Genomic DNA, 26,194 nt, shown 5'->3' on the forward strand with positions numbered 1-26,194 from the left:
GTGCGTGTGCGTGTGTGCGTGCGTGTGTGTGTGTTTTAATTCTTAGCAAGAGGTAAACACACTCTCCCCTCCCTCCTACTGTGGTTTTGTTGCCAGTCTGTGGAAGTGGGCTGTGTGACTGTATGAGGACATTGTGGAAGTGGGCTGTGTGACTGTATGAGGACATTGGGAGTATGGCCCAAAGCGCTTCTTGATGCAATTAGCAGAAATGAACTTCTCACACTAATGGGGGAGATAATTATTATTCGCTCAGCCAAATTCAAACTGTCTGAAATCTAAGTGGGTGAGATTCTGAGTTAATTAAACGAAGGAGAAAGCGTCTCATATAAATAAACTCTTTCTTTTCATTAGTATGTTTATGAGTGTGTGTGTGTGTGTGTGTGTGTGTGTGTGTGTGTGTGTGTGTGTGTGTGTGTGTGTGCGTGCGTGCGTGCGTGCGTGCGTGCGTGCGTGTGTGTGTGCGTGCGTCAAAGCTTCAATGCAAGATGCAATCATGCTAACCTAAACCTACCTTTTCAGAAATAATCGGTATAATGATGATACTTCCCCACTGCAAGTGTAATTTGTCATCCATTTTCATTGTTTATACTTTTTTTTCCACCTTGAGCCCTAGTAACTCAGTCCCACTCCCCCCCCCCCCCCCCCCCACCTATCCAATGTGTGTGCAACTCATTACAGAGGAAGCTGATGAGAGCAGGGGCTTCACAAGGGGGGGGGGGGGGGGGGGGGAGTGGGACTGAGTTACTAGGGCTCAAGGTGGAGGGGCCTTAATTATTTTATACTTTAGCTGTTGAAAAATAGCAGATATACAAGCTCACGGTGCCACGCTGCAAGCTTGTACATCTGCTATTTTTTTTAAGTCGTGAAAATGTGTGCAAATCTTTGAATATATGTATTTTTTAAGCGAACATTTGTAACTCAAATTTTGCTTCTGGGGGTGGTCCCTGGAACTAATTATTTTGACATGGGCTTCCGTGGCCAAATACATGTCATTTTGGGGGTCCTTCACATGAAAAGGTTTGAGCACCACTGACATAAAAACATATAGTAGGTTTTTCAAAAGATCTTAGATGGATTTGAAATATTCTTGCACAAATTTTCACGATTTAAAAGAAATAGCAGATCTAGAAGCTCGCAGCGTGGCACCGAGTGCCGCACTGTGAGCTTGTATAGCTGCTATTTTTCAATAGTTAAAGCACAAAATAATGGGAAATAATGCGTTCCCTATGAAGAACATTCATGGGGGGCCCACAGTGAATCCTTGTACCCAGGGCCCAGAATTTGGTGCGACACCCCTGGATGAGAGAAGTGGCCCTGATTGCCTGGCTGACTGTTTTCCCTGCTCGTGCAGTGATCCTGCTGGGTGGCACACAAGCACACACAAGCACAAGCATACACACACACACACACACACACACACACACACACGCGCGCACACACACACACACACACACACACACACACACACACACTCACACACGCACAGGTGCTTTCTATTTTACATACAGCACCCTGCACAGTGCCTGTAATAAGACACACTGGGACACAAACGCACTGCATGCGGCTTCTGGTTTGAAAGCACTGAGTGGATGAAAATGGTCTCTCGTGCAGCGGCAGTCCAATTATTATTTAAATGTCCTGTAAACAGTGGGATTCTGAGCGGCAGTCCACCACGTGTTGTTTGGATCTGAAAAACAAACAACCGAAAATAAAATAATAATTCCACTACAGCCACTGTAGTAAAAAGGTCCCCAGAGTAGCACTGATCTGTTCTACTAAAGACAAATGAGAAATGTCAGAAAAGATCACGCTGAAGCTCCCTGTTCTTTGCAGCTCAAGTATCCTCCAGACGCCTGTCCTTTTGAATAGTTTGTACCAGTAAGAAAGGGCACAAGACAGCCTCTTCACCCTCTGTGCTTGCACTCGATGAAAGCATTTCCACTGTACAATTGAGCCAAGCTAGCAGTGCGTGTCTCCCTAATGCATTAAGTAACCCCCCTAATGATCAAAAGACTATGCTAGGCTAGCCGTGTTATTGTCTAATCACAGCTTCAGCCATGTATCCAACATAAACATAGACCATTTCCCCACTAATGGTTTTATTTTTAGATTTTGAATTTGTTTTACATATTCTAACTAAGTCATTAAAATGTTACAGAACTTATCTGAATAATTGAGTCAACATTGGCTAAACATCACAGAGCAGTGAAAAAGACATCGACTTTGCATGGCATTTGAATTACATTATGTTAATCAGTCTTTTGACCGGGACTATTTTCAGCTAGACTTTTGCAAGTGTAACGCAATGATAATAGAACCTTGACTTAAAAACTTTGAAAATAATGCCACAATGAAATGTTGTTATGTTGGATTACTTAACTCAAGCAAGTTCAAGTCTCTCTCTGCAAATTAATACCACGTTGATATGAATGGAAAACATTGGCTTCCTCAAATCGATAAGCTATTTAGGCTTGTCCCCTCAGGGTCACGCACATTGGGAGTTGTGTACGCGTAAGTCCCAGCTGAAGTTGAAATATTTAAATATTGTCAATATGTTTTGACTCTAAACACTATTAAATAGACCTACTGTTTTTAAGCGCGGGTGATGGAAATGTACCTGAAATAAATGTATTTATCTATTTTATGCTGTTTCTCTCGAGTGGTTGGACCCTGCAGGATACATTTTTCAGGGTTCCTTCAGTATAGACAAATGCTGTAATGACAAGGAGCTACCAGTAGTTGTCACCAAAAGGACTGTTTAAATTAATACTACACAGTATGACTTTAAATGCAACTTTTTTAAAGATTTTGTTTTTTATATAGTCATGTGTTGGGAACTGCTTTTGGTGACCATTGGGGCCTTTCAACCCTTTACATATTGATTGTAACACAAATAATGCATGGGTTGGAATGAGAAACTAAGCATTTGTCTCTTCTTACATGAAAGAAGATATTATTGACAAATACATTGGCATCAAGGGAGGGGGCAACTCGTGAGGCAGATTAATTGTATTTTTCTTTTTTTTTTAGATTTGAACCTTAATTTGTATATTCAAACATTCATTTAATTTTAACATTCAAATCTAGGTTTGAATTGTGATTATCCTTTGACAGCCATAGGACATACACACATTGATACAGTAGGCCTACATGGACTCCTGCCATCCCGTCCACCAATGCATGTCAAGTTATCCACTGCAAGCGTTGACAGGGAGGTGCTGACAAATGAATCCATTGGCTTTCACCTCTCTTCCCTAAGGCTAGTTTTCTCTTTCAGTCCCACCAGAGATATGAGAAGAAAGGCCCTATCCTGTATGAATGGCCTGGGTTACTGCTGCCATTGCTGCGCGTTTTTTAACTCCAGTCCATAGCAGCTCCCTCACGCTACTGCTCTCCGCAGCTCTTCCTCTCTGCGTATGTATGGTGTGTGTGTTTAGACCCTTTTACACTGCCTGTTCAAGGCGGGAATGTTGTGTGCATGAAGTACAATGACAGATTTTCATGCCACCATCTGATGGGACAGGTGTGTGTCAGGTCTACACAGCTTTATGCCTTGAACTGTGCCGCCGCTTCAATTAAATATTTCAACAACGTATTTCTGATTCCCTCTCTCTGTCACGGGTCACGGATACAGGAAGCGTCGTCTCCTCCATATGTGGCGACTGCCAATAATCACAAACACTGAACAGAATGTTCAATACATACACAAATGTATGGACATTACTGAGGCTTCCAAACAAGCAGTTTACATTTGTAACCAAGCTCTATAATAGCATCAGGGGTGTCACAAGGGGGGGAGAAGTGGGACTGAGTTACTAAGGCCCAAGATGGAGGGCCTTAATAATACTTGCTGCGAGCTTGTAGATCTGCTATTTTTGAAAAGTCGTGAAAATGTGAGCAAATCTTTGAATATATGTATTTTTAAAGCGAACATTTGTTATTCAAATTTTGCTTCTGGGGGTCCCTGGAACTAAATATTTTGAGATGGGGGTCCGTGGACAAATACATGTCATTTTGGGGATCCTTCACATGAACAAGTTTGAGCACCACTGACATTTGGTTTTATGAAACATTTTTCATAAAACCAAAGACTTCCACAAATGTTCAAGATTTTTCAAAAAAAGAAGATCTACAAGCTCGCAGCGCGGCACCAAGTGCTGCGCTGCAGTTAAAGCACAAAATAAAGCGTTCCCAGTCTAAATGGGTTAACAGATTTCTCTATCTTGTTTTTGTTTCTATCTCTTTCATCATTCCCATCTTTCAAAACCACTGTTATAGTCCTGAACAACTACATTATAAAAGTGAAGCCCCTTCAAGTTACTCCAGCTCCCACCACTTATCATCAGTCGATTGTAAAGATTGAACTGACGCGCTGCAGAGACAGTGATCCATACTAGTCTATGGTGCATCAACCAGAACATGAGTGAGTGAGTATGTGTATTATTAGGTTCTGTTGTAGGCTAGGCACAGGCATTTTGTTCGAAACGGATCAATCCTGCAAAGTTTGGAGGCCAATCTTAGCCAATCAGGATTGAATATTTAATACGGGACAGATCCGTCTTGATCATATGACTGTAGAGATACTGTGTACTGATTTGTGTTAATTTTGGGTAAAATCTGAAGGAGTAATATCCAAAAATGTGTCTTACATAAGTCGGCCTCCTGGTGGCGCTATAAAAGGCTGATGTGAAAGAATGTGGGGCAGAGGTTCTGAATTGGCATCCAGGGAGTGCGCTTACAAAGTTTGAAACTGATCGGTGTAGTTATAGGTAAAACCACGAATCGGCCTGTTATAGCGCCACCATGAGGCTGATTTCAAAAATTTGAAGTGGCATTTCTTCCTCGGCCAAGTGGGAACGTGTGTGCGCGATTTCATGTTAATTGCACTCTGCATTTGTGATTTGAGGCATTTTGTCCAAAATGGACCAATCTTACAAATTTTGAAAGCCAATATCAGCCAATCAGGATGGAATATGGACAATCAGACAGATCCGTGTCGATCACATGACTGTAGAGACACTGTCTACCAATTTGCGTGATTTTTGGACAAAATCTGTAGGAGTAGTGTACAGAAATGTGTTTTGCAAACATCGGCCTCATGGTGGCGCTAGAACAGGGCCATTTGAAAAATGTGGGGCAGAGGTTCTGAATTGGCATCCAGGGAGTGCGCTTACAAAGTTTGAAACTGATCGGTGGAGTTATAGGTAAAACCACAAATCGGCCTGTTATAGCGCCACCATGAGGCTGATTTCAAAAATTTGAAGTGGCATTTCTTCCTCGGCCTAGTGGGAACGTGTGTGCGCGATTTCATGTTAATTGCACTCTCTCTGCATTTGTGATTTGAGGCATTTTGTCCAAAATGGACCAATCTTACAAACTTTGAAAGCCAATATCAGCCAATCAGGATGGAATATGGACAATCAGACAGATCTGTGTCGATCACATGACTGTAGAGACACTGTCTACCGATTTGCGTGGTTTTTGGTCAAAATCTGTAGGAGTAGTGTACAGAAATGTGTTTTGCAAACATCGGCCTCAAGGTGGCGCTAGAACAGGGCCATTTGAAAAATGTGGGGCAGAGGTTCTGAATTGGCATCCAGGGAGTGTGTGTGCTCATTTTGGCAGCGACCGGGCCGGACGGACGCACGGACGGACGCACGGACAGGGGTGAAAACATACTCTCCCCCTGCCTTCGGCTGGTGGAGACAATAATGAAAGTGAAGAATGACAAAAAGAGGGATGGAAGGAAAGATAGTGGGGTAATGTAATAGTTATAAATGTATAAAATAAAAATAAAAAACCTCTCTAATCTACTAACATATAATACAACACAAGTAAGACGCCCTTATGGTGAGAAGCGACTGGTAGGTCGCACGGAAACAACAACAGACTTTTAAAATACGCCACTATTAATCTGGCAAAGTACGCACACACGCACACGCACACGCACACGCACACGCACACACACACACACACACACACACACACACACACACACACACACACACACACACACACACACACACAGAGACAGGGGTCGGTTAAAATGTGTGGTCTACACTACTTTACTCAAGTCGTGACCCATAAAAATTGGTCTGTGACCCACAAATTTGGTCTGTAACCCATAAATTGGTCTGTGACCCACAAATTGGTCTGTGAGTCACAAATGGGTCGCAACCCACTGTTTGGTCTCCAGCAATTCAGGTGTTTTTTCACTGAGACACAATTTGGCAGCACACACAGACACAAACAGAGTGTGTGTTATCGAAGTGCGAGAGGAGACACACACACACACACACACACACACACACACACACACACACACACACACACACACACAGGGGACGGTTAGAATGCATGTTCTACAGCATTTTTCTCCCCCAGTGAGAGACAATTTGACAGCGCACACAGACACACACAGAGTGCGTGTTATGCAAGTGCAAGAGGAGACACACAGACACACACACAGACAGACAGACAGACACAGACAGGGGTGGGTAAAAAAGCGTGTTACACAATTCCCTCTAAATAACATTGGTGACAGGAGAGAAACAGCTGGCAGTGATGTGTCGGTCATGAACGAACGGCCGGCTGTAATGAATACATTTTTTGTGGTTAACGAAATGAACGAGGAAGTAGCATAAATTTCTGAACGAAGTGAGCGACTTGTGAAGGGGAATGTAGTGGCTGTATCTCGCTCCTTGACTGTGACACTCTCTTCAGAAAATACACTACTTAACAGGTTACACAATGGAGCATAGATATGCACACAGGCAGGGTGATTAATATGCTACATTTATTTGATGGTGTGAATGTTTGTATGGGCCTTCTTTGGCTGCAGTTACTTTAAGTAAACTACATTTTAAGTAAACTAAAGTGAAGTATACATTCAACAATTAATCACTAATTATCGTTCACTGATAGGCAGAGTCTGTCCTCTGACAGAAAGAGGCAGAGGAGAAGGGATTGTCTGCTGTACTCTCTGTGTTGCTCTAGTATTAGCGTTGACATAACTCTCCTCTACTTTCTGTATTGCTCTGGCATTAGCGTGACAGACTGACATGGAGTTGGCGTTTTGATAGTATATGCTCCCTACGGTCACAACTAGTAGGATGTAGGAGTAGGGTGCTCAATACTGTACTAATATTACCTACACTGCACAACAGCACTGAAGACATGAAAGAGCTCTTTAAGGTCAGAATGTTTAAGAAACAGGCATAGTATTCCAGTCCATTATTTACATCAACCCTGACGTCCTTTATTTTGGCATGTCATTAATTTGGCAAAAACTATCTCTATGGAATAATGCATGTGCTAATAAAAACGTAAAGTATAGTTAACACTAAAACATATAGCCTCACTCAGCCTGAAAATGTATTTTGTTTCCCTCTGAGATGGGGAGTCTTTGGCGATTGGTTCATACTGGATATTATCCCGATCCCAATTTGGCCGGGATGCCTGTTAGATTTTCAACCGAGAAAACCCTGCCTTCTACAGTGTCACCAGACTCTGAATGCGAGAGCTGCAGCTGAATGCGAAGCTGAAGCTAGCGCGATTCAGGGGCTGGAGTCAGGCACATACATGATGCATTCCATACATTCCATAGGGCTGGACCACACATGGACAAATTACATCATCAACTTGCAACGGGTGTTGTCCCCTTGAGTAAAAGAGTAGAGTAATTTATTTTTTAGTTTATTTTAGTTATAGAGGGCAGTTATAATGTCTTCAATTTTCAGGCCTTCAAACCAAATCCTATGTTGCGCTGATCACAGCAATGGTCACCGTAATTCTTTATTCAATTGGAAGTCTGTGGGACCAGCCACCAAGTTTGAAGCCTGTTGCATGCTGGGAACTGGAGTTATGGCTGTTTAAACCCCAGCCAATAGGAACACAGAGGGGGCAGAGCAAGTGGTCCCTGGTGTACGGCACCCCTGACCAGTGTTTGGTGCAGATCGGAGCAACGGTTTGCCTCGCAGGTCCGCAAGTTACATTTGTGATATCCGTTGACCCTGCCTGCCCACGCACCCTCTAGGCAATTTTATAGGATTAAGTCATATAAGGCGTATTAGCAAGGGATCCTTTTAATACCCCAAATTATAACATGAGTCAAGTTTCTAATGCATTCAAATGGTTCTCGGTTATTCTCATCAGTCATCACAGCATCACAATTTACAATTTAAGATGCTCTTAATTACAGTAAGCAAGGAAAACACGAGGTATTATGTCAAATGCATAGTAGTTTGATCACCACTCACCTCTCTCCACTCCTTGGATCCAATGCCTTGCACATACAACACCACCACTGGGAAAAGAGACACACACAGAGAGTGAGATATGGTGGGGGTGGCAAGGAATATCATGAGTTGGGGGCTTGTGGAATTTGTTACTTGTAAATACAGCAGGTTTTAGTTTTTACCAAAATAAGATGGATTAATAAATAAAACAAATGATCAATAAATGTGTGCTAAATCATTTAAAACCGTGTTACCGAAGAGGTTTTAAGCAAAGGATATGGATACTGACAGATACTTCAGGACTGGACAGCACCCTGTGAACTGTTTATAGAGCCATTTCAGCACTGGACAGCACCAGCATTTGGACGTAACCTCTCAGTGTTTCTCTCAACAGTTACACAACTTTGGCTAACACCTCTTTGGTTTGCACCTTCTAACCCTCGTCCATCCGTCATTCCCACACCGCTGTCCCTATCACTTTCTCAACCTGTAGGCTAATGGCTTCTTCTAAGTTTTTAGGACAAGGCAATTATTCCTCCTCCAACTTAGAGGCTCCAAGATAACAACTAAGTTAGTTTCTGATTAGCTAGGAAAAGTTCCACTTCGGGTCAATTAGTTTTATGCTCTTTGATTAGCTTACTCATGGTTTTGTTGTTTTTATTGTTCCTTTGTTCCGTCTTGAAAATGAAAGTTTGCTATAGCCTAGGCTACACCAAAATCAATGGGGCCCCCTCAACATTAATCGCACATTATCCTGTGTGTTTGCACGCCCTACAAATGCACGTGTGTGGTTTGTGCCACCGTGACTCACGATCAGCGCACCACAGCTGACACAGACACACACACACACTGGCATGCACATACGCACGCACGCACGCATGCACATACGCACGCACGCACGCACGCACGCACGCACGCACGCACGCACACACACACACACACACACACACACACACACACACACACACACACACACACACACACACACACACACACACACACAGACAGGGGTCGGTTAAAATGTGTGGTCTACACTACTTTACTCAAGTCGTGACCCATAAAAATTGGTCTGTGACCCACAAATTTGGTCTGTAACCCATAAATTGGTCTGTGACCCACAAATTGGTCTGTGAGTCACAAATGGGTCGCAACCCACTGTTTGGTCTCCAGCAATTCAGGTGTTTTTTCACTGAGACACAATTTGGCAGCACACACAGACACACACACACACACACACAGAGTGCGTGTTATCTAAGTGCGAGAGGAGACACACACACACACACACACACACACACACACACACACACACACACACACACACACACACACACACAGGGGACGGTTAGAATGCGTGTTCTACAGCATTTTTATCCCCCAGTGAGAGACAATTTGACAGCTTAGTGAGCACACACAGACACACACAGAGTGCGTGTTATGCAAGTGCAAGAGGAGGGATATTCAAGGCAATTATTCCTCCTCCAACTTAGAGGCTCCAAGATAACAACTAAGTTAGTTTCTGATTAGCTAGGAAAAGTTCCACTTCGGGTCAATTAGTTTTATGCTCTTTGATTAGCTTACTCATGGTTTTGTTGTTTTTATTGTTCCTTTGTTCCGTCTTGAAAATGAAAGTTTGCTATAGCCTAGGCTACACCAAAATCAATGGGGCCCCCTCAACATTAATCGCACATTATCCTGTGTGTTTGCACGCCCTACAAATGCACGTGTGTGGTTTGTGCCACCGTGACTCACGATCAGCGCACCACAGCTGACACAGCCTTTGTTTTTGTTTTTTTGTTTTTTTCAAGTTAACTTCAGTCTCTGACATTACTCTACAGCAGTAGTTTTCAACCAGTGGTCCGGGGACCAACAGTGGTCCTTGAGGGGGTTCCAGGTGGTCCCCAGCTAAATGATGGAGAGTTGGCAACCAAATGGAGCCTTATAGATCTTGAGTGTTAGATTATTGTTAAACACCTGTATCTCTTAATTTACAAGAAGTCTCCTACAGAATGTAGAAGAATTGTAATTTTGATAGACCTGTTATCAGTCCTATGGTACCACATCTATACAGCATGGACTTGTGGACAAAATCCTATCCAACGATAACAAAATATTTTAAGTGTCATCAAATAGTGGTCCGTGGCTCAAATGCAGAATAAATAATGGACCTTGATAAGAAAAGCATTGAAAACCACTGCTCTACTAATCAGAGTTCCCAGAAGTTCTCTTTTTTTTGCCACTAGGGGGGCAAGAAGAACTTCTGGGCCAAAACTATGATATCCCTGGCCAGGAAGTTGTACCAGGCTCAGAATCTGAGCTGGGACAATACCGGATGTAGAGCCCTGTGCAAACCCTCAAAACATTCAGAATAGAAACCAAACGACATCATTACAACAATCTGCAACCCATGTTTCGAGGTGAATCCTACCAGACTACTGCTCTACAGCAAAGGAGGTAACTTTATGGTTCAGTCGTAGCAGTAGACTACAAGCACACAACAGTCTGGTTGCACAGTCAACAGCACAGAGCAACCCACCATCACACAATATTATATTAGTTCTTATTTTGACATGTTAAATTACAGCCATTTAGGTCTGTTTCATTCTTTTTTCCTTTCTTTACATGCCTACAGAAAAGTAGCTATGGTAGCGCCAACTAAGTTTTATGGAGAAGTTTTACAGCTCAGGAAATCAATTCATTTCTGTCTGGATCCGAGTCACATTCTCCTCAAAAGTTAGTGCACCCGAATAAGAATTAAATAGGCTGAATTGGAGTGGCTTTGGAGGAAAATATTCATCTAACCTGTTGCGCTTACTGTATAGTAGTAGGCCTATTATGTATACTGTATACACTATGTTCTGTGTAGATGACAAAGCACTTTATAATGATCGCTGTGTGCGCTCCCAAATTGTGTCTCACTGGGACAAAGCACTTTATAATAGTCACTTCTCCTGTTTGTAAGATAAATGGCATCTTGGGGTAAATTGCTATTTTCTCTCTGCTGCTAACCATTTCTTCCCACCCTCCCTGTGTCCATTTTCCTCCTCCTCTCTCATCATGCTTCTTTTCAAAGTGTCTACCTCCTCCTACCTCCATGCTTTGTCTGTGCTCATAACTAAAGCATTTTACTCACGCTGAGGACAGCCTGCGGGCCGAACCGTCCGTCGTGTATGATCTGCTGCTGGGGCTTATGACTGACTAAATAAACAAGAGATTTTACTCTTCATGCTTTTTGTCCTTATCATAACTTCAACCTTCCTCTTTCTTTCCACTTATTCCCTTGTTTCTCCTCTCCTCTCCTCTCATCTTTGTCTCATGATGTGAGCCTCTTCTAATTCCTCCCAGGGACGTGCTGGCCATTGGGAAAAGCGGGACAACTCCCGAACGGGCACCAGCATTTGGACGTAACTTCTCAGTGTTTCTCAAAAGTTACACAACGTTGGCTAACACCTCTTTGGTTTGCACCTTCTAACCCTCGTCCATCCGTCATTCCCACACCGCTGTCCCTATCACTTTCTCAACCTGTAGGCTAATGGCTTCTTCTAAGTTTTTAGGACAAGGCAATTATTCCTCCTCTAACTTAGAGGCTCCAAGATAACAACTAAGTTAGTTTCTGATTAGCTAGGAAAAGTTCCACTTCGGGTCAATTCGTTTTATGCTCTTTGATTAGCTTACTCATGGTTTTGTTGTTTTTATTGTTCCTTTGTTCCGTCTTGAAAATGAAAGTTTGCTATAGCCTAGGCCTCTGAGGGCTGTGGGGCTACACCAAAATCAATGGGGCCCCCTCAACATTAATTGCACATTATCCTGTGTGTTTGCACACCCTACAAATGCACGTGTGTGGTTTGTGCCACCGCGACTCACGATCAGCGCACCACAGCTGACACAGCCTTTGTTTTTTTTTGTTTTGTTTTTTCAAGTTAACTTCAGTCTCTGACATTACTCTACAGCAGTAGTTTTCAACCAGTGGTCCGGGGACCAACAGTGGTCCTTGATGGGGTTCCAGGTGGTCCCCAGCTAAATGATGGAGAGTTGGCAACCAAATGGAGCCTTATAGATCTTGAGTGTTAGATTAGTGTTAAACACCTGTATCACTTAATTTACAAGAAGTCTCCTACAGAATGTAGAAGAATTGTAATTTTGATAGACCTGTTATCAGTCCTATGGTACCACATCTATACAGCATGGAATTGTGGACAAAATCCTATCCAACGATAACAAAATATTTTAAGTGTCATCAAATAGTGGTCCGTGGCTCAAATGCAGAATAAACTAGAAGCAGTGCTCTTCCGAGCACAGGTCTCCACCAGGCCACACAAATCGGCCTGTTATAGCGCCACCATGAGGCTGATTTAAAAAATGTGGGGCAGAGGTTCTGAATTAGCATCCAGGGAGTGTGTGTGCTCAGTTTGGCAGCGATCGGGCCAACGGCGCCGGAGATTAGCTGGTAACAACCAGGCCACACAAATCGGCCTGTTATAGCGCCACCATGAGGCCGATTTGAAAAATGTGGGGCAGAGGTTCTAGATTGGCATCCAGGGAGTGTGTGTGCTCAGTTTGGCAGCGATCGGGCCAACGGTGACTGAGATTAGCTATTCACAAACTGCGAGGACGCACGGACGCACGGACGCACGGACGGACGGACGGACGGACGGACGGAGGGGAAAACATACTCTCCCTCAGCCTTCGGCTGGTGGAGACAATAATGGACCTTGATAAGAAAAGGGTTGAAAACCACTGCTCTACTAATCTGAGTTCCCAGAAGTTCTCTTTTTTCGCCACTAGGGGGGCAAGAAGAACTTCTGGGCCAAAACTATGATATCCCTGGCCAGGAAGTTGTACCAGGCTCAGAATCTGAGCTGGGACAATACCGGATGTAGAGCCCTGTGCAAAGTCTGCAAACCCTCAAAACATTCAGAATAGAAACCAAACAACATCATTACAACAATCTGCAACCCATGTTTCGAGGTGAATCCTACCAGACTACTGCTCTACAGCAAAGGAGGTAACTTTATGGTTCAGTCGTAGCAGTAGACTACAAGCACACAACATTCTGGTTGCACAACAGCACAGAGCAACCCACCATCACACAATATTATATTAGTTCTTATTTTGACATGTTAAATTACAGCCATTTTAGGTCTGTTTCTTTTTCATTTTTTTTTTCATTCTTTACATGCCTACAGAAAAGTAGCTATGGTAGCGCCAACTAAGTTTTATGGAGAAGTTTTACAGCTCAGGTCCAGAAAGAAATGAATTGCAAATTCATTGGAATTCATTTCTGTCTGGATCCGAGTCACATTCTCCTCAAAAGTTAGTGCACCCGAATAAGAATTAAATAGGCTGAATTGGAGTGGCTTTGGAGGAAAGTATTCATCTAACCTGTTGCGCTTACTGTATAGTAGTAGGCCTATTACTGTATGTATACTGTATACACTATGTTCTGTGTAGATGACAAAGCACTTTTTTAATGATCGCTGTGTGCGCTCCCAAATTGTGTCTCACTGGGACAAAGCACTTTATAATAGTCACATCTCCTGCTTGTAAGATAAATGGCATCTTGGGGGAAATTGCTATTTTCTCTCTGCTGCTAACCATTTCTTCCCACCCTCCCTGTGTCCATTTTCCTCCTCCTCTCTCATCATGCTTCTTTTCAAAGTGTCTACCTCCTCCTACCTCCATGCTTTGTCTGTGCTCATAACTAAAGCATTTTACTCACGCTGAGGACGGCCTGCGGGCAGAAACATCCGTCGTGTATGATCTGCTGCTGGGGCTTATGACTGACTAAATAAACAAGAGGTTTTACTCTTCATGCTTTTTGTCCTTATCATATCTTCAACCATTCTCTTTCTTTCCACTTATTCCCTTGTTTCTCCTCTCCTCTCATCTTTGTCTCATGATGTGAGCCTCTTCCTCCTCTCCTCTCCTCTCCTCTCCTCTCCTCTCCTCTCCTCTCCTCTCCTCTCCTCTCCTCTCCTCTCCTCTGGCACCGTGCACCATGCACTTCAAAGCAGAGTGAAATGAATGAAGTCAGGCAGTGTAAAGCCAATCAGCAGAGCAGCGCTGTCATCGTGGGACTGGGGACCAAACAGCCATAACCATTCAACCTCCATTGGGTCTTGCCGCATCCCAACACATTCTGATCTCTCCTTCAAAGGAAGAAGTCGTACGAGAGTGCGTATCAGGAGTTTTAAAATATTGTCAAGCTAAATAATTTAACCAATAAATGAAAGGAGAAGATGGATGGAAGGAAGGAAGGAAGGATGAAGACAGACAGACAGACAGACGGATGGATGGACAGACAGACAGACAGACAGACAGACAGACAGACAGACAGACAGACAGACAGACAGACAGACAGACAGACAGACAGACAGACAGACGACAGTCAGGGACATATGGATTGGGAAGGGATGACTAACTGGTAGGAGTGTTTATGAGTGCCCGGGCTGTTAAAAGGTGTGTGTACAGTGGTATGGTGTATGTATGTCAACACGTCCCTACAGTATGTCCATGTGTGTCTGTAGTTGTCCCTGATGTGTGTATGTACTTGTACCACCAAATACACAAGCACCCGCAGCGAGTACAAACCCATCTATTATGTATGTGTCGGATACACTGGAGGCCGGTGTTTTTACAACATCTACAAAACATGGGCACAGTCCGTTACCGCGAAAACTTGTCCAATAAAATCTAACTTTGTTTTTGTAGGACATTATCATACATTACTGTATGCACTTAACATAAAGTGATAGAACGCATAGATGAAAAGTAGTTTATATGTTAAGAGAATAAAATAGACAGAGAATGAAGACACATTGAATTAATCAAATTGAGGAAGAAACGACAAGAAAACAAGAAAAAAATAACAGAAGTCAGTGAAGTGACAGGCCCCTCACCCACCCAGTCAGCACAACCAATGTTCCCATTTAAAGTAACTTTACAAAGAGATGATGCCACAGTTAACTGCAGTGCACTGTACATTATAGTCAGGGTGACATCACATCACAATGGTGGAGACTGTAAAACTTAAACATCTAAAGAAATATTTGAACACTGAAATACTGCTGTTCGGTGATTACATTTTGCAGGGCATTCTCTGGGAAGGAGGGCATAGTAAGCATCAAGACATCCCCCGGGACACTCTCAAAGGAGGTGTATGTAATAGAACCCGTCGTTTTCTCTGCGCTATGGTGTTCATTCCTCTGAGGGAATGAACAGAGCCAACAGTAGTAAAGAATGAGGGCACTGGAACATCCATTTGAAAATGAGAAATAACTTATGAGAGCTAAACTGCCTGTCCCACTTTCCACCATTCTGAAACGGTGAAAGGTATAAGGTATATACAGTATGTACATGGTGACTGAGAAAAACAATTCCTCAGCACCGTATTTCTGTGAACTTCTCCTATTATAAAACCATTCAAGACTCAAGTTGTTGAGCTCATTAGAAACACGTCTCGCCTGAAGCCGAGAACCTTCCCTGACAGCCCTGAATGCACAATGGCACAGGCAATTTCAGTGTAAGGCTTGCAGTCAAATACCTAGAAATAGTACCTGGAATATTTTGGTGGTATTAGTGAAGCGATGTCAAGATGTTTTACCTTTTAATGTGTTTCTGACATTTTAACCGTGCAATATGTTTGTTTTATTTTACCATAGTAATCAGAAAACAATAAAATGTCTGCCTTCAATAACGGAGGTTGGTGATGCACATAGATTCTGTGTGCTGCAGCAGCTGCTCGCTATTTCCCTTGTATCTTTTTTATAGAAAGCACTTTGTGCTTTGCACTGGAAAAGTGGTATAAAAATAAAATGGACACAGCTCAGACACTAGTACAACCACATCCAAGTTCTACAGCAGGGGTATTCAACGTTTTCAGGCCAAGGAACCCTTAGCTGAGAGAGAGATGAAGCAGATATTGTATAAATGTGTGGTGCAGATTTTCAGCGATAAAGATAGATTCATAGACTTGTTTGACAGCACTGTCATCAGTCTATGTTGAATTTGTGTTTTTAGTTAAATTGGCCTTTCACTCTGTACTTGGTCTGCTCTTTTTTTTAACCTCTACACCAAACCTATTAGCCGAAAATAGCCGATCTACAGTACAAGGCTATTTTTGTCAAAATTTCTCCTCAGAATAGGGATGCGTTAAGTTGTTAATTTAAAAGAAATTAATGATCCTATCACAAAGATTTGGTGGCCCCCCCCAGTAGTAACACTGAGGACCCCCTGTTGAAGAACCCTGTTCTACAGTATATACCCTTTCTGTGAGAACAGTTCACATCTTATTGTGCCCAGTTAGAAATGAGTGCAACCAGAGACATATTCCCTTGTTGCAATCCGAATATCTAATGAGCTGTAACTCCCTGTCAATTATGAATCAGTCAATCTCTTTTAGTCAATAACAGAATATTAAGATTTATTGACAGGGACATTAAATTGAGGCACTTGTGTATTACCATAGATCAGCGGATCTCAATGTGGGGTCTGGGGACCTCCAGGGGTCATTGGGGGGGGTCCCCCCAGCTAAATGTGTTAATATCACATCAATATCAGTTTAACCACCAATCTTGAAAATGATTTTGAACGTTTTGTTCTTTTTCCTTTTAACGCAAGTCTTGTATGGGAGTCCCTGGCACGAAATATTTTCAGATGAGGTTCCATGGCCAAAATAGATCTATCTGTGATGAATTCCCAGCTTGGTTAAGGAGTGACCCTCAACACTGTATGATGACATCACCTCTATGTACAGTATTGACTCCTCGGTGGTTTGATGCCGGGATCAGACGGACTAACTGGGGACATGAAAGGCATGATGGTGCACCTGGACCACGGAGGCTGGCTGGGTGGAAGGTGTTTGAAGTTCAAGATCCCTCATCCTGGCCATAAAGAAAAGTCTCAAGATCCTAATCCATGGGACTATAGAGCAGTGGTTATTAACCCTTTTAGGCCGCGACCCCCAAAATAATCATATTTTAACTGGGGACCCGTCCATCCTGACAAGCACTAAGAGTTGAGGTATTACAACACAGTTCTATTGTGAAAATTGCAGATCTTATTTTCACAATTTCTGCCTCAAATTTGACAATTTAGCCAATGTTTAATTTGTCGTTTTAGAGGTATTAAAAAGTCCTCAAATTGTCACATTAGAAATGTGCAGATACCCTCTATACACTTAAACTTTATGTTGGTTTGTTTACTGTTGAGTGAGAAAACAACATTGCACATTAAGGTAATCATCAGGGTTACCCCCCCCCCCCCCCCAAAAAAAAAAATAAAATAATAATGTGGGGACCCCCCTGGGGGTCCCGACCCACAAGTTGAGAACCACTGCAATAGAGGACACCCGGCCTCTATGTGTGTGTGTGTGTGTGTGTGTGTGTGTGTGTGTGTGCGTGCGTGCATGCGCGTGTGTGCGCATACCGTTTCAGATAAGCATGTCCAGAGACACACACAACCCCCGCAATTCCTGTAAGCATCTCAAAGCAAAGATCATTTATGAACCAACATGAACCGATGGGAAAAGATGACGCTAATCCTAAAGAGGATATGTGTCTCTGAGAGTCTGTATTTCAAGAAGCAGGATTAGTAGCCAGATAACGATCAAAAGGATGCCACAAATAACTACCGATATGCTGTTCATGAATAAAGATGAGCAATGTATCATCACTGACAGACGAAAACCTTAAACCCTCCAAAACTGTGACTTACGTTTTCAGGAAAAAATAATGTGTTTCAAATGAATGAAGAATAGTTATTCTTGCTAAGCTCTTGCTAATACTTTTCATTGGTTAAATATAGAACCCACAGACACTTTCACATGTCGTGAACTAGTAGATCATCCATTTTTTGCAACCTTTGTGTGACACTCTTGTACGACAAAGTAGGGCATTGATTTGCGAAAAATGTAGGTTTCTGCCCGACAGTAATAACAATATATCTTCAATCCTGTCAGCCAAACCATTCATAAGAATGATTATAAAACCTTCATTCTAAATTAGTCTCACAGCAGATAGCTATTGTTGAATGCCATATGATGTAACAGAATTACCATATTTTAATAATACAACTTTGGTTTTGGGGTCATTCTTTGATCTAAGCCTGTCCTTGATCTCTGTGGAAGTTGAAATGGAAACTTAATAGTGATTTTCCAAACTTTAAATAACATGAAATAACTGTGGCCGTAATGTAGCAAAGTATGCAGTTAAAACGTTGAATTCTTCAGTAACTATTAACCTTTCATGAATTGTATTTCTTGTTTACAGTAACCACTTGAACGCCATGTGTCCCTATTATTATGGACATGTCATAATAGGCAAACATTCGGTGAGAATAACAGACCTACAAATAGCAGATATAAAACAACGTGCCACATTGCTAGCTTGTGGATTATTTGACTATTTTCAGCATTAGGGTAAAAAAGGAGTGAATCGAATACAGACCCTAAGAGGTCAAAGTATATAGATTAAAGTGGTTAATAGAGTATTGTTAATTGTCCAAAGCATCAGGAATACTAATCTTTTACACTTTGCACATAATTATTTCCCCATCAGGTGAAGTAGCTAATCCAATTTTGATGTTAACACTTATGTTGCAATGATTTTTTCTCTTCAATGTCTCGCGTTGCCATGGTTACCATAGACTTCCATGTAATTGTGCAATTGTGTAAAAAGTGCACGCCCATGCCTAGATGATGCACCACGTGTGTAGATGCTGTTCACAGCTTTCAAACAAAAAAATCCGCTTGGAAATCCGTTCAGGCATTCATGATTTATGGGCCATTATGTTTTCTTCAGATGTAAACAAACATGGCTGCCATGTTTGAAAGAATGGGTTGGTATGGGGGTTAAACATGCAATTTCGCGATCGCGATCATGCCTAATACATTTCTGGAGGTCCAAAAAAAAAATTTGAAAAAAAAAAATTGGATTTTTTTTTTTTTTTTAAACGGCCCAAACTCGGGAAACTCGGGGTTGGCACAGCGTTGGTATCAATACAAACTCGGGAAACTCGGGGTTGGCACCAGATGTGTTAACAAAATTAGCAGAGATCCTACAAGATGATATACAAATTCAGACAGTGCTGACTTATTTCTTATGCTAGGGACATCATTACAGGCATCACTCATTAGTCCAAGGCAGTGGTTCTCAAACTTCTGTAACCCCTTTTCCTGATTTCTGGATCAAGGTACCCCCTTTACTGATTTTTTTAAAATTCAATTCCTACTCAAAATCGGATTATACTTTAACCCCCTGACCCTTTACCCGACTACATGTTGCTTATAGAAAACTATATAACATATCATTACTGTCAGGCAGAAAATTCATATCTCCATATTTTACTTTTTTTTGTAAGATGCACTACTTTGCCATGCAAAAGTAGCAAAAATAGCAGATCTACAAGCCCAAAACACATTGCGTTTTGAGCTTGTGGATCTGCAATTTTTGCTACTTTTGAATTTGAATTCTGACGTTTCCACCCGATGCTATGAATGAACGATAACCCACCTTTTGAAGAATATACTGAAGAATATAACATTACAAATAAGAAAGGAGTGAAAGACATCCTGACATTACTTTAAACTGTGTCCAGTTTTCCATTTTCCATGTTCTCTCACATACCCCCTGTAGTACCTCTGCATATACCCCTATTAGGAGTACACATACCCCCATTTGAGAACCAATGTCCAAGGTGAAGTTTACTTGATGAGAATGAGATGACGCAAAGCATAACGTTGTTGTCGGGTGGAAACCTTGTATGTCCAAAACCGTTTGTTTTGTATTTATCATTTTTAAAATGATTTAAACTAGTGAAAACAGCCGATCTACAAGCACACAACGCCTCGCACCGCGAGGCGTTGTGTGCTTGTAGATCAGCTGTTTTCACTACTTTTGTGAAATGGCCTTGTATGATGAAGCAGTGCTTTACTTTGCGAAAAGAATCTACACATTTGAAACTTGGAGATACGAGGTTTCTACCCGACAGTGACGATAATAGGCTAATGAAACACACACTTGCGCGCGCACACACACTCCATGGACCTGTGACCAGCAAGAGACAGTGACCTGTTTTAACGATAGTGTTCAACTGAGAGCTACTGTGAGTGTTACTGCCGCTCTCTATCCCCACACTCTTAATTGACGGAGAGGGTGGGGGCGTATAGAGAGTGAGGAAGAGGGAGTGAGAGAATCAGGGAGAAGTGGGAGAGGGCAATGCGAACAACAAGATCCATAAAGACAAGGAGCTATCCAATTGGAAAATCAGAGAGTAGAGGAAGACATGGCTTTCCAGAGATGAGAGAAGTACACCCCACTTGACGGATGAGGTTGAGACAGCAAAGCCTGTCCTCCTCCACTGAATGGAGTATTTCTTATTCATTGAGAAAGACTGTACATGTTTTTCTTCATCATCATCATCATCATCATCAGGTCATCATGATTAACTCACTAATTGTGGAGTCTTTTTTCTGTCTGTTTCTCTCTCTTTCTAAATGTCTCTCTATAAATGCTCTATAGGAGAGGTGGTGTCACTGCTCAGCGATGCATTGAGCTCTGATATTGACGAGGTGTGTGAAGTAATAATGCAATAGTTGTGTCATGAAATTGAACAAATTATGTTAGAGCATGTTACACAGTATTATCAAAATAATCGCACCTGTGCGCGGTGCTCACTTCGCATGGTATCAAACACGACACACTTTCATATCTCCTCTGTAACTGTCAGTCCTTGTCTCTTTTATGCCCATATATGGAGATCCCTGATGTCATCAGGATATGCCCATATATTGGGCATGCCCCCTTGTGTGCCCAAATATGGAGCGGACTGATTTGTTTGTGCCTGATGCCATGAGGACACAGTGAGATTGGGAACTCCTTATATGATTATGACTGAGTCATGGTGACATGAGCGTGACGTCAGAAGACCCCCCGCCGGCCCGCCCTTAGGCCAATGAAAATGTAGTATGAAAACCTGCAGATCATTTGCGTGCGTGCGTTACGCTCCATACAATATATGCCCAATATCCCATATCTATAACCAGTGTGGTTGTCACGCTGCGAGTCACACTTGCAAATGAATTCCGTCCTTGTCCCTTTTATGCCCATATATGGAGATCCCTGATGTCATCAATATTAAGCCCATACCTGGGAATGCCCATACATGGACATATTGTCAGTCAGTGTTGTTTCAGCGCGACCTGGCCCTGGTATAGTCATTCACAAACAGGAAGAAATGAATGTAGAACTTATTTAAATAGATGGATACGAATGAAAATAAATACAAGTTACCTGGGTCTGACTTCGAGAAGGTGTCCATGTCCAACAGATTCCTAGAGAAAAGACAAAAGGCAAGAGTTAAGGTAGGCTATCCCAACACTCTAACATCAGATCCCCTGTGAGATGCCCTTTAAAATGGACATGCAACCGGGTCCCAGACTAGCACATCTGTCACAGTTACCATTCAATGTTAATGATTCAGATGCTTGGTTCTGCAACTACATTATGTGCAGAACTGCTAGCCTAGGGCCAAATCCACCAAAGCACTCATCCTGTACAATCCTTGCACTGTCTCTACTTTGGCTTTTTGGCACGCTCTATCTCATGAAATAGAAAAATACCACCCCACTTCTTTCTTCAAAGGAAGAAAGAAAAGCATGGTTTCTGTACCTCAGTGGAATCTAACACTGTTAACACATATGTTATATGTTGTAGATAGATATACAGTTTTCATGTGTGTTGAACACTTAAGTAACAGGGATTTTCCGACCTCTAATGAACAGGCGTGTAATGCACCAAATTAAAATTTTACACTTTTCTTTCCCTAACCAACAACATTTAGGGCACAAACAAAATGGGATGACACCAACGCTATACTGCAGAAAGAAAAATGTCACGGTCCCCCTTTTTAGCAGTGGCAAGGGAACACACACACACACACACACACACACACACACACACACACACACACACACACACACACACACACACACACACACACACACACACACACACACACACACACACACAACCAGAGTACATACACATTTTGTCTCCAAAGTGCGAATTGCAGAGATAAGACACACCAAGAGTCGTATTCCTTGCTTGGATTATTGAGCAGTAGCCGACCCAATTTCCTTTGAACGATTTGACACCTGAGTGACAATTGACTGTAATAACCAACACAATATTCAATAAAGCATGGTAGTAGAGTAATGGAGAAGCTTGTTATTGGAGTGAGTGGTTCCCGTGACAGCAGATTGAATTGTTCCCCTCAGGAGTGCTGTAGCTGTCACCAAGTAGAGTGTATTTTAACATACAAGCCCTGGTGACATTGACAGGGGAGCTGGAACATGTTGGAGGTTTTTCCATTGTGTGTGTATGTGTGTGTGTGTGTGTGTGTGTGTGTGTGTGTGTGTGTGTGTGTGTGGGGGGGTGCATTACTGCTTTTCAGTATGAACCGTGTGTGTGCGTGCGTGCGTGCGTGCGTGCGTGCGTGCACGCATGCAGGTGTGCGTGCGTGAGTCATTGTTGGCTGGTTTATATATATACTAGCCCTTACCCGTTCAAAGATATGAGCTCTGAAATGATGTGCAGTGTGTGGGTTATGGGGTGTGCACTCGTGCACACAGTATATGAGGGATGGAAAGTAACTTTAACTGGTGCTTACATGATAATATGTAGGAGCATCAATGTAAGAAATACCCGTTTCGTTTAATGGCTACAGAGATACTGTGTACCGATCTGCATGCTTTTTGGACAACATCTGTAACAGGGCCAGACAACCCCCCCCCCCCCCCCCCCGCGCGCGCCGCGCGCCACACACACACACACACACACACACACACACACACACACACACACACACACACACACACACACACACACACACACACACACACACACACACACAGCTGGTTAAACATGTTGCCTCATGCTAGATGCAGAATAGATATGCCTCATGCTAGATGCAGAATAGATAGTAGATACACCAGAAAAATGCTAATATACAGCATACGATTTGTGACAGTGACAAACGGGCTTCACAGTTATGTCAGGTGTGTTCATATGCTAATGGTGATGCGATTTCAGATCAATTGCTCCAGCCACTGAGGAGAAACACTGTTACAGACGGACACTCAGACGGACGGACGGACGGACAGACAGACATTCATATATATATAAATATATATATATATAAATATATATATATATATATATATATATATATATATATATACAGTATATACCGTATATACTGTATCTGCTGGGAGTGATAGACAAGGGATTTGCTGCCATGAGACCTGTTTATTAGCGGTCTTTGAGTCGGAACTCCTTCCTATGGGGAATCGTCAGATTGCGCAATAGTACAGAAAATAATTCTACGTCAGCTCCCGTGGGACAATGTCCCATTGGCCAGAGGGGATGTCAATCAAGTCCCGGCGTGTTAGGCCCACCCCCATTTTATGCCCTCTCCTATCAACGGTTCTGCTTCCTCGTGGGTCAGTGCGCTTTCTCGACTCCCTTGTGTCTGACACACTGACCCGTGACGTCCTTCCGCTAGGTCTCTTTCGTCTTTTCTGCTCTACGCTACAGACGCGATTCTTCATAGCTCCTCATTCAAAGTAAGTAATTCTTCATTTTCCTTCTTCAACAGAGAGATTGTAAACGTGCTGAAATATAGCCGAAGGCGACGAGTTAGGACGAGTCCAACGGCTTCGGCACTTTTCTTCTCTGTCCCTCGCTTCCAGCGATCTTCTTTGTTTGGTAGCATTCTCTGCTAGTAGCTAACCTAGCCTAGCCTAGCCTTAGCCTTGTTGTTGCTATCTTGTTACTATAGCTCCGCTTTCCCCTGTGTTGCGGCTAGTTGTTTAACTTTGTTTACCAAACTGTTACTATTTGCTTGCTTACCCTCTGCTTCTTTGCTCCCCGCCTTATAGCCACTGAGCTTTTCGGTAAGGACTGACGTTATAATGGCGACTCCTTGCCTGCCTAACTGCGTCACCGAGGGATGCAAGCTGAAGCTCGACGCTGACGACCCCCACCAGCAGTGCATCGTATGCCTTGGTTGGGTCCATGTTGCCGACGGCATTAAAGATAGTCCACCCTGCGGGCTTTGTCGTGGCATGTCAATGTCGCAGAGGCAGGGTCGTTTTTACAAGGCCTGCCTCCTCTCCGGCCTCCACTCGGACACAATGGAGTCCCTGGGCTCCAACAGAGCCGAGCAACCGGGCCCTTCGGCCCAGGCCTCGGCTGCTAGGTGATGATGCGGGCAGGCTCTCCTCCTGTGAGGGAAAAGCCGCCGCGGTACTCTATGAGACAAACGGATTCGGGGCCTCCCTCCTCTGACTCCACTACCCTCAAAAAGGGGGGGGGGGTATACTGATTGCGACTCCCCGGTTTCGTGGAGGCCTTACTGCTTGGATCTTGATCTGAGCGCTCATAACTCGCCGCTCTGTACTTGGGCGGCTAGTGAGAGCTGGCGATGTGTCTTTGGCCAGAATTTTGGCCCAATACCTCACATCCCCCCCCCCCCCTATTTTTGTGGGGTTTGGTCATAGACTTCCGGGTATTGTCCCCTTGCTTTGGCCGGGGGGACGGACTAGTCCCTGGCCGGTTTTTATGCCCTCTCCTTATTGACGGTTCTGCTTCCTCGTGGGTCAGTGCGCTTTCTCGACTTCCTTGTGTCTGACACACTGCCTCCCTGGGACCTTCGGTTTCTGTCTTGGTTTGGGAAGCTGGACTGGATTGACTTCCGGTCGCTCCCTCAGAGTAGACCTTCTGCCTGGCGGAAGACTCGGGTGGTTGACCCTCCTTTTAGGTGGGGTTGTGGTCACACCGGTTTTTAGGCCGATGTTTCTCAGAAGGGGCGGGAAGAGGCACGGTATGGCCTACCATCCTAGTGCTTAGGTCATGGTCGGCTGCTTATCAGCTGCAGCGACTGCCGCCCCTCTGTTGTTGCGTTCTGGGAAATGTGGTTCGTCGTCCAGGTGGGGTGTCCTCAGAATGGAATTGTTTTCTTCGATCCATTGCTTGGGTCTTTCTCTACCTGTCTGGAGAGCGCTGGGCTCCTTTGCCTGGTCTCCAGGGCTGTGGTGTTGAGTTTCAGGTCTTGGCATCCTGATCTTCTCTTTCCTCCTTGGTTGGAGGGAAAGTTTGGTTTGGGTCTTGATCCTGCGGGACGGGTAGACCTCCTCGATTGAAGGACCTGGGAGGATAAGGACACGCTGAACTGGTGTTCAGGTGGTTGGTTCCTCTCTTGGACAGAGTCGTCAGGACGATTCATTTGAGAGTGGTTATGGGTGAAACAGTGTGGTTGTTCTGGTAGGGAGTTTCGGTGCTGAGGCCTGTCGGTCCTTGGCTCCTCTTTCCTTACTTGGGACCTGCTTCCCTCTCGGGACCTCTGGTAGGGGGTCCTGGAGGAGGAACTACTTCCGGTCTTGGCCCTCTGTTCGAATACTAGAGCAGACGCTTTAAGAGACCTAGCGAAAGGACGTCACAGGTCTTATAGGGTGTGGGCCTAACACCCCGGGACTTGATTGACATCCCCTCTGGCCAATGGGACATTGTCCCACGGGAGCTGACGTAGATTTTTTTTTTCTGTACTATTGCGCAATCTGACGATTCCCCATAGGAAGGAGTTCCTCCTTTCAGACCTAAATAAACAGGTGTTTCGTTCGAAACACTTGTGTTTTGTACCTCTATCCTTCCCCAAAACTGTAATAATTTGAAATGTAGAATGATGAAGTGTCCAATGTCTGTCGTCTGAGATCAGCTTTTTTGTTGTTGCTTTGTTTGGAGCTATATATATTGTTATAGCCTGGTTCCAGCCCATAGACCCGCCCACTCTCAGAGTGGACTGTTTCTCTGGTCTGGAATTGTGTTCATAATAAGTTATTTCTGGAGCCGAAATGACGGCTCCTCCAATTAGCGCAGGGGGTGGGGGTGGGTTTAACAAATAAC

The 26,194-nt window shown here is 43.5% G+C and overlaps 1 protein-coding gene across 1 annotated transcript in view; it reads right to left on the reverse strand.

The window, feature by feature from the left end:
* The window catches only part of LOC308287194 (copine-9-like), a gene marked incomplete at both ends in the record, with an annotated part of 140,297 nt that overhangs the window by 109,893 nt on the left and 4,210 nt on the right, over positions 1-26,194 (reverse strand). Inside the window, 2 exon segments of the mRNA XM_080728312.1 lie at positions 8,259-8,305; positions 21,524-21,564. Coding sequence (XP_080584438.1) covers positions 8,259-8,305; positions 21,524-21,564 — 88 coding nt within the window.

Source organism: Nannobrachium achirus (assembly GCF_963921795.1).
Source record: "Nannobrachium achirus genome assembly, chromosome: 6".
Classification (NCBI taxonomy): Eukaryota; Metazoa; Chordata; class Actinopteri; order Myctophiformes; family Myctophidae; genus Nannobrachium; species Nannobrachium achirus.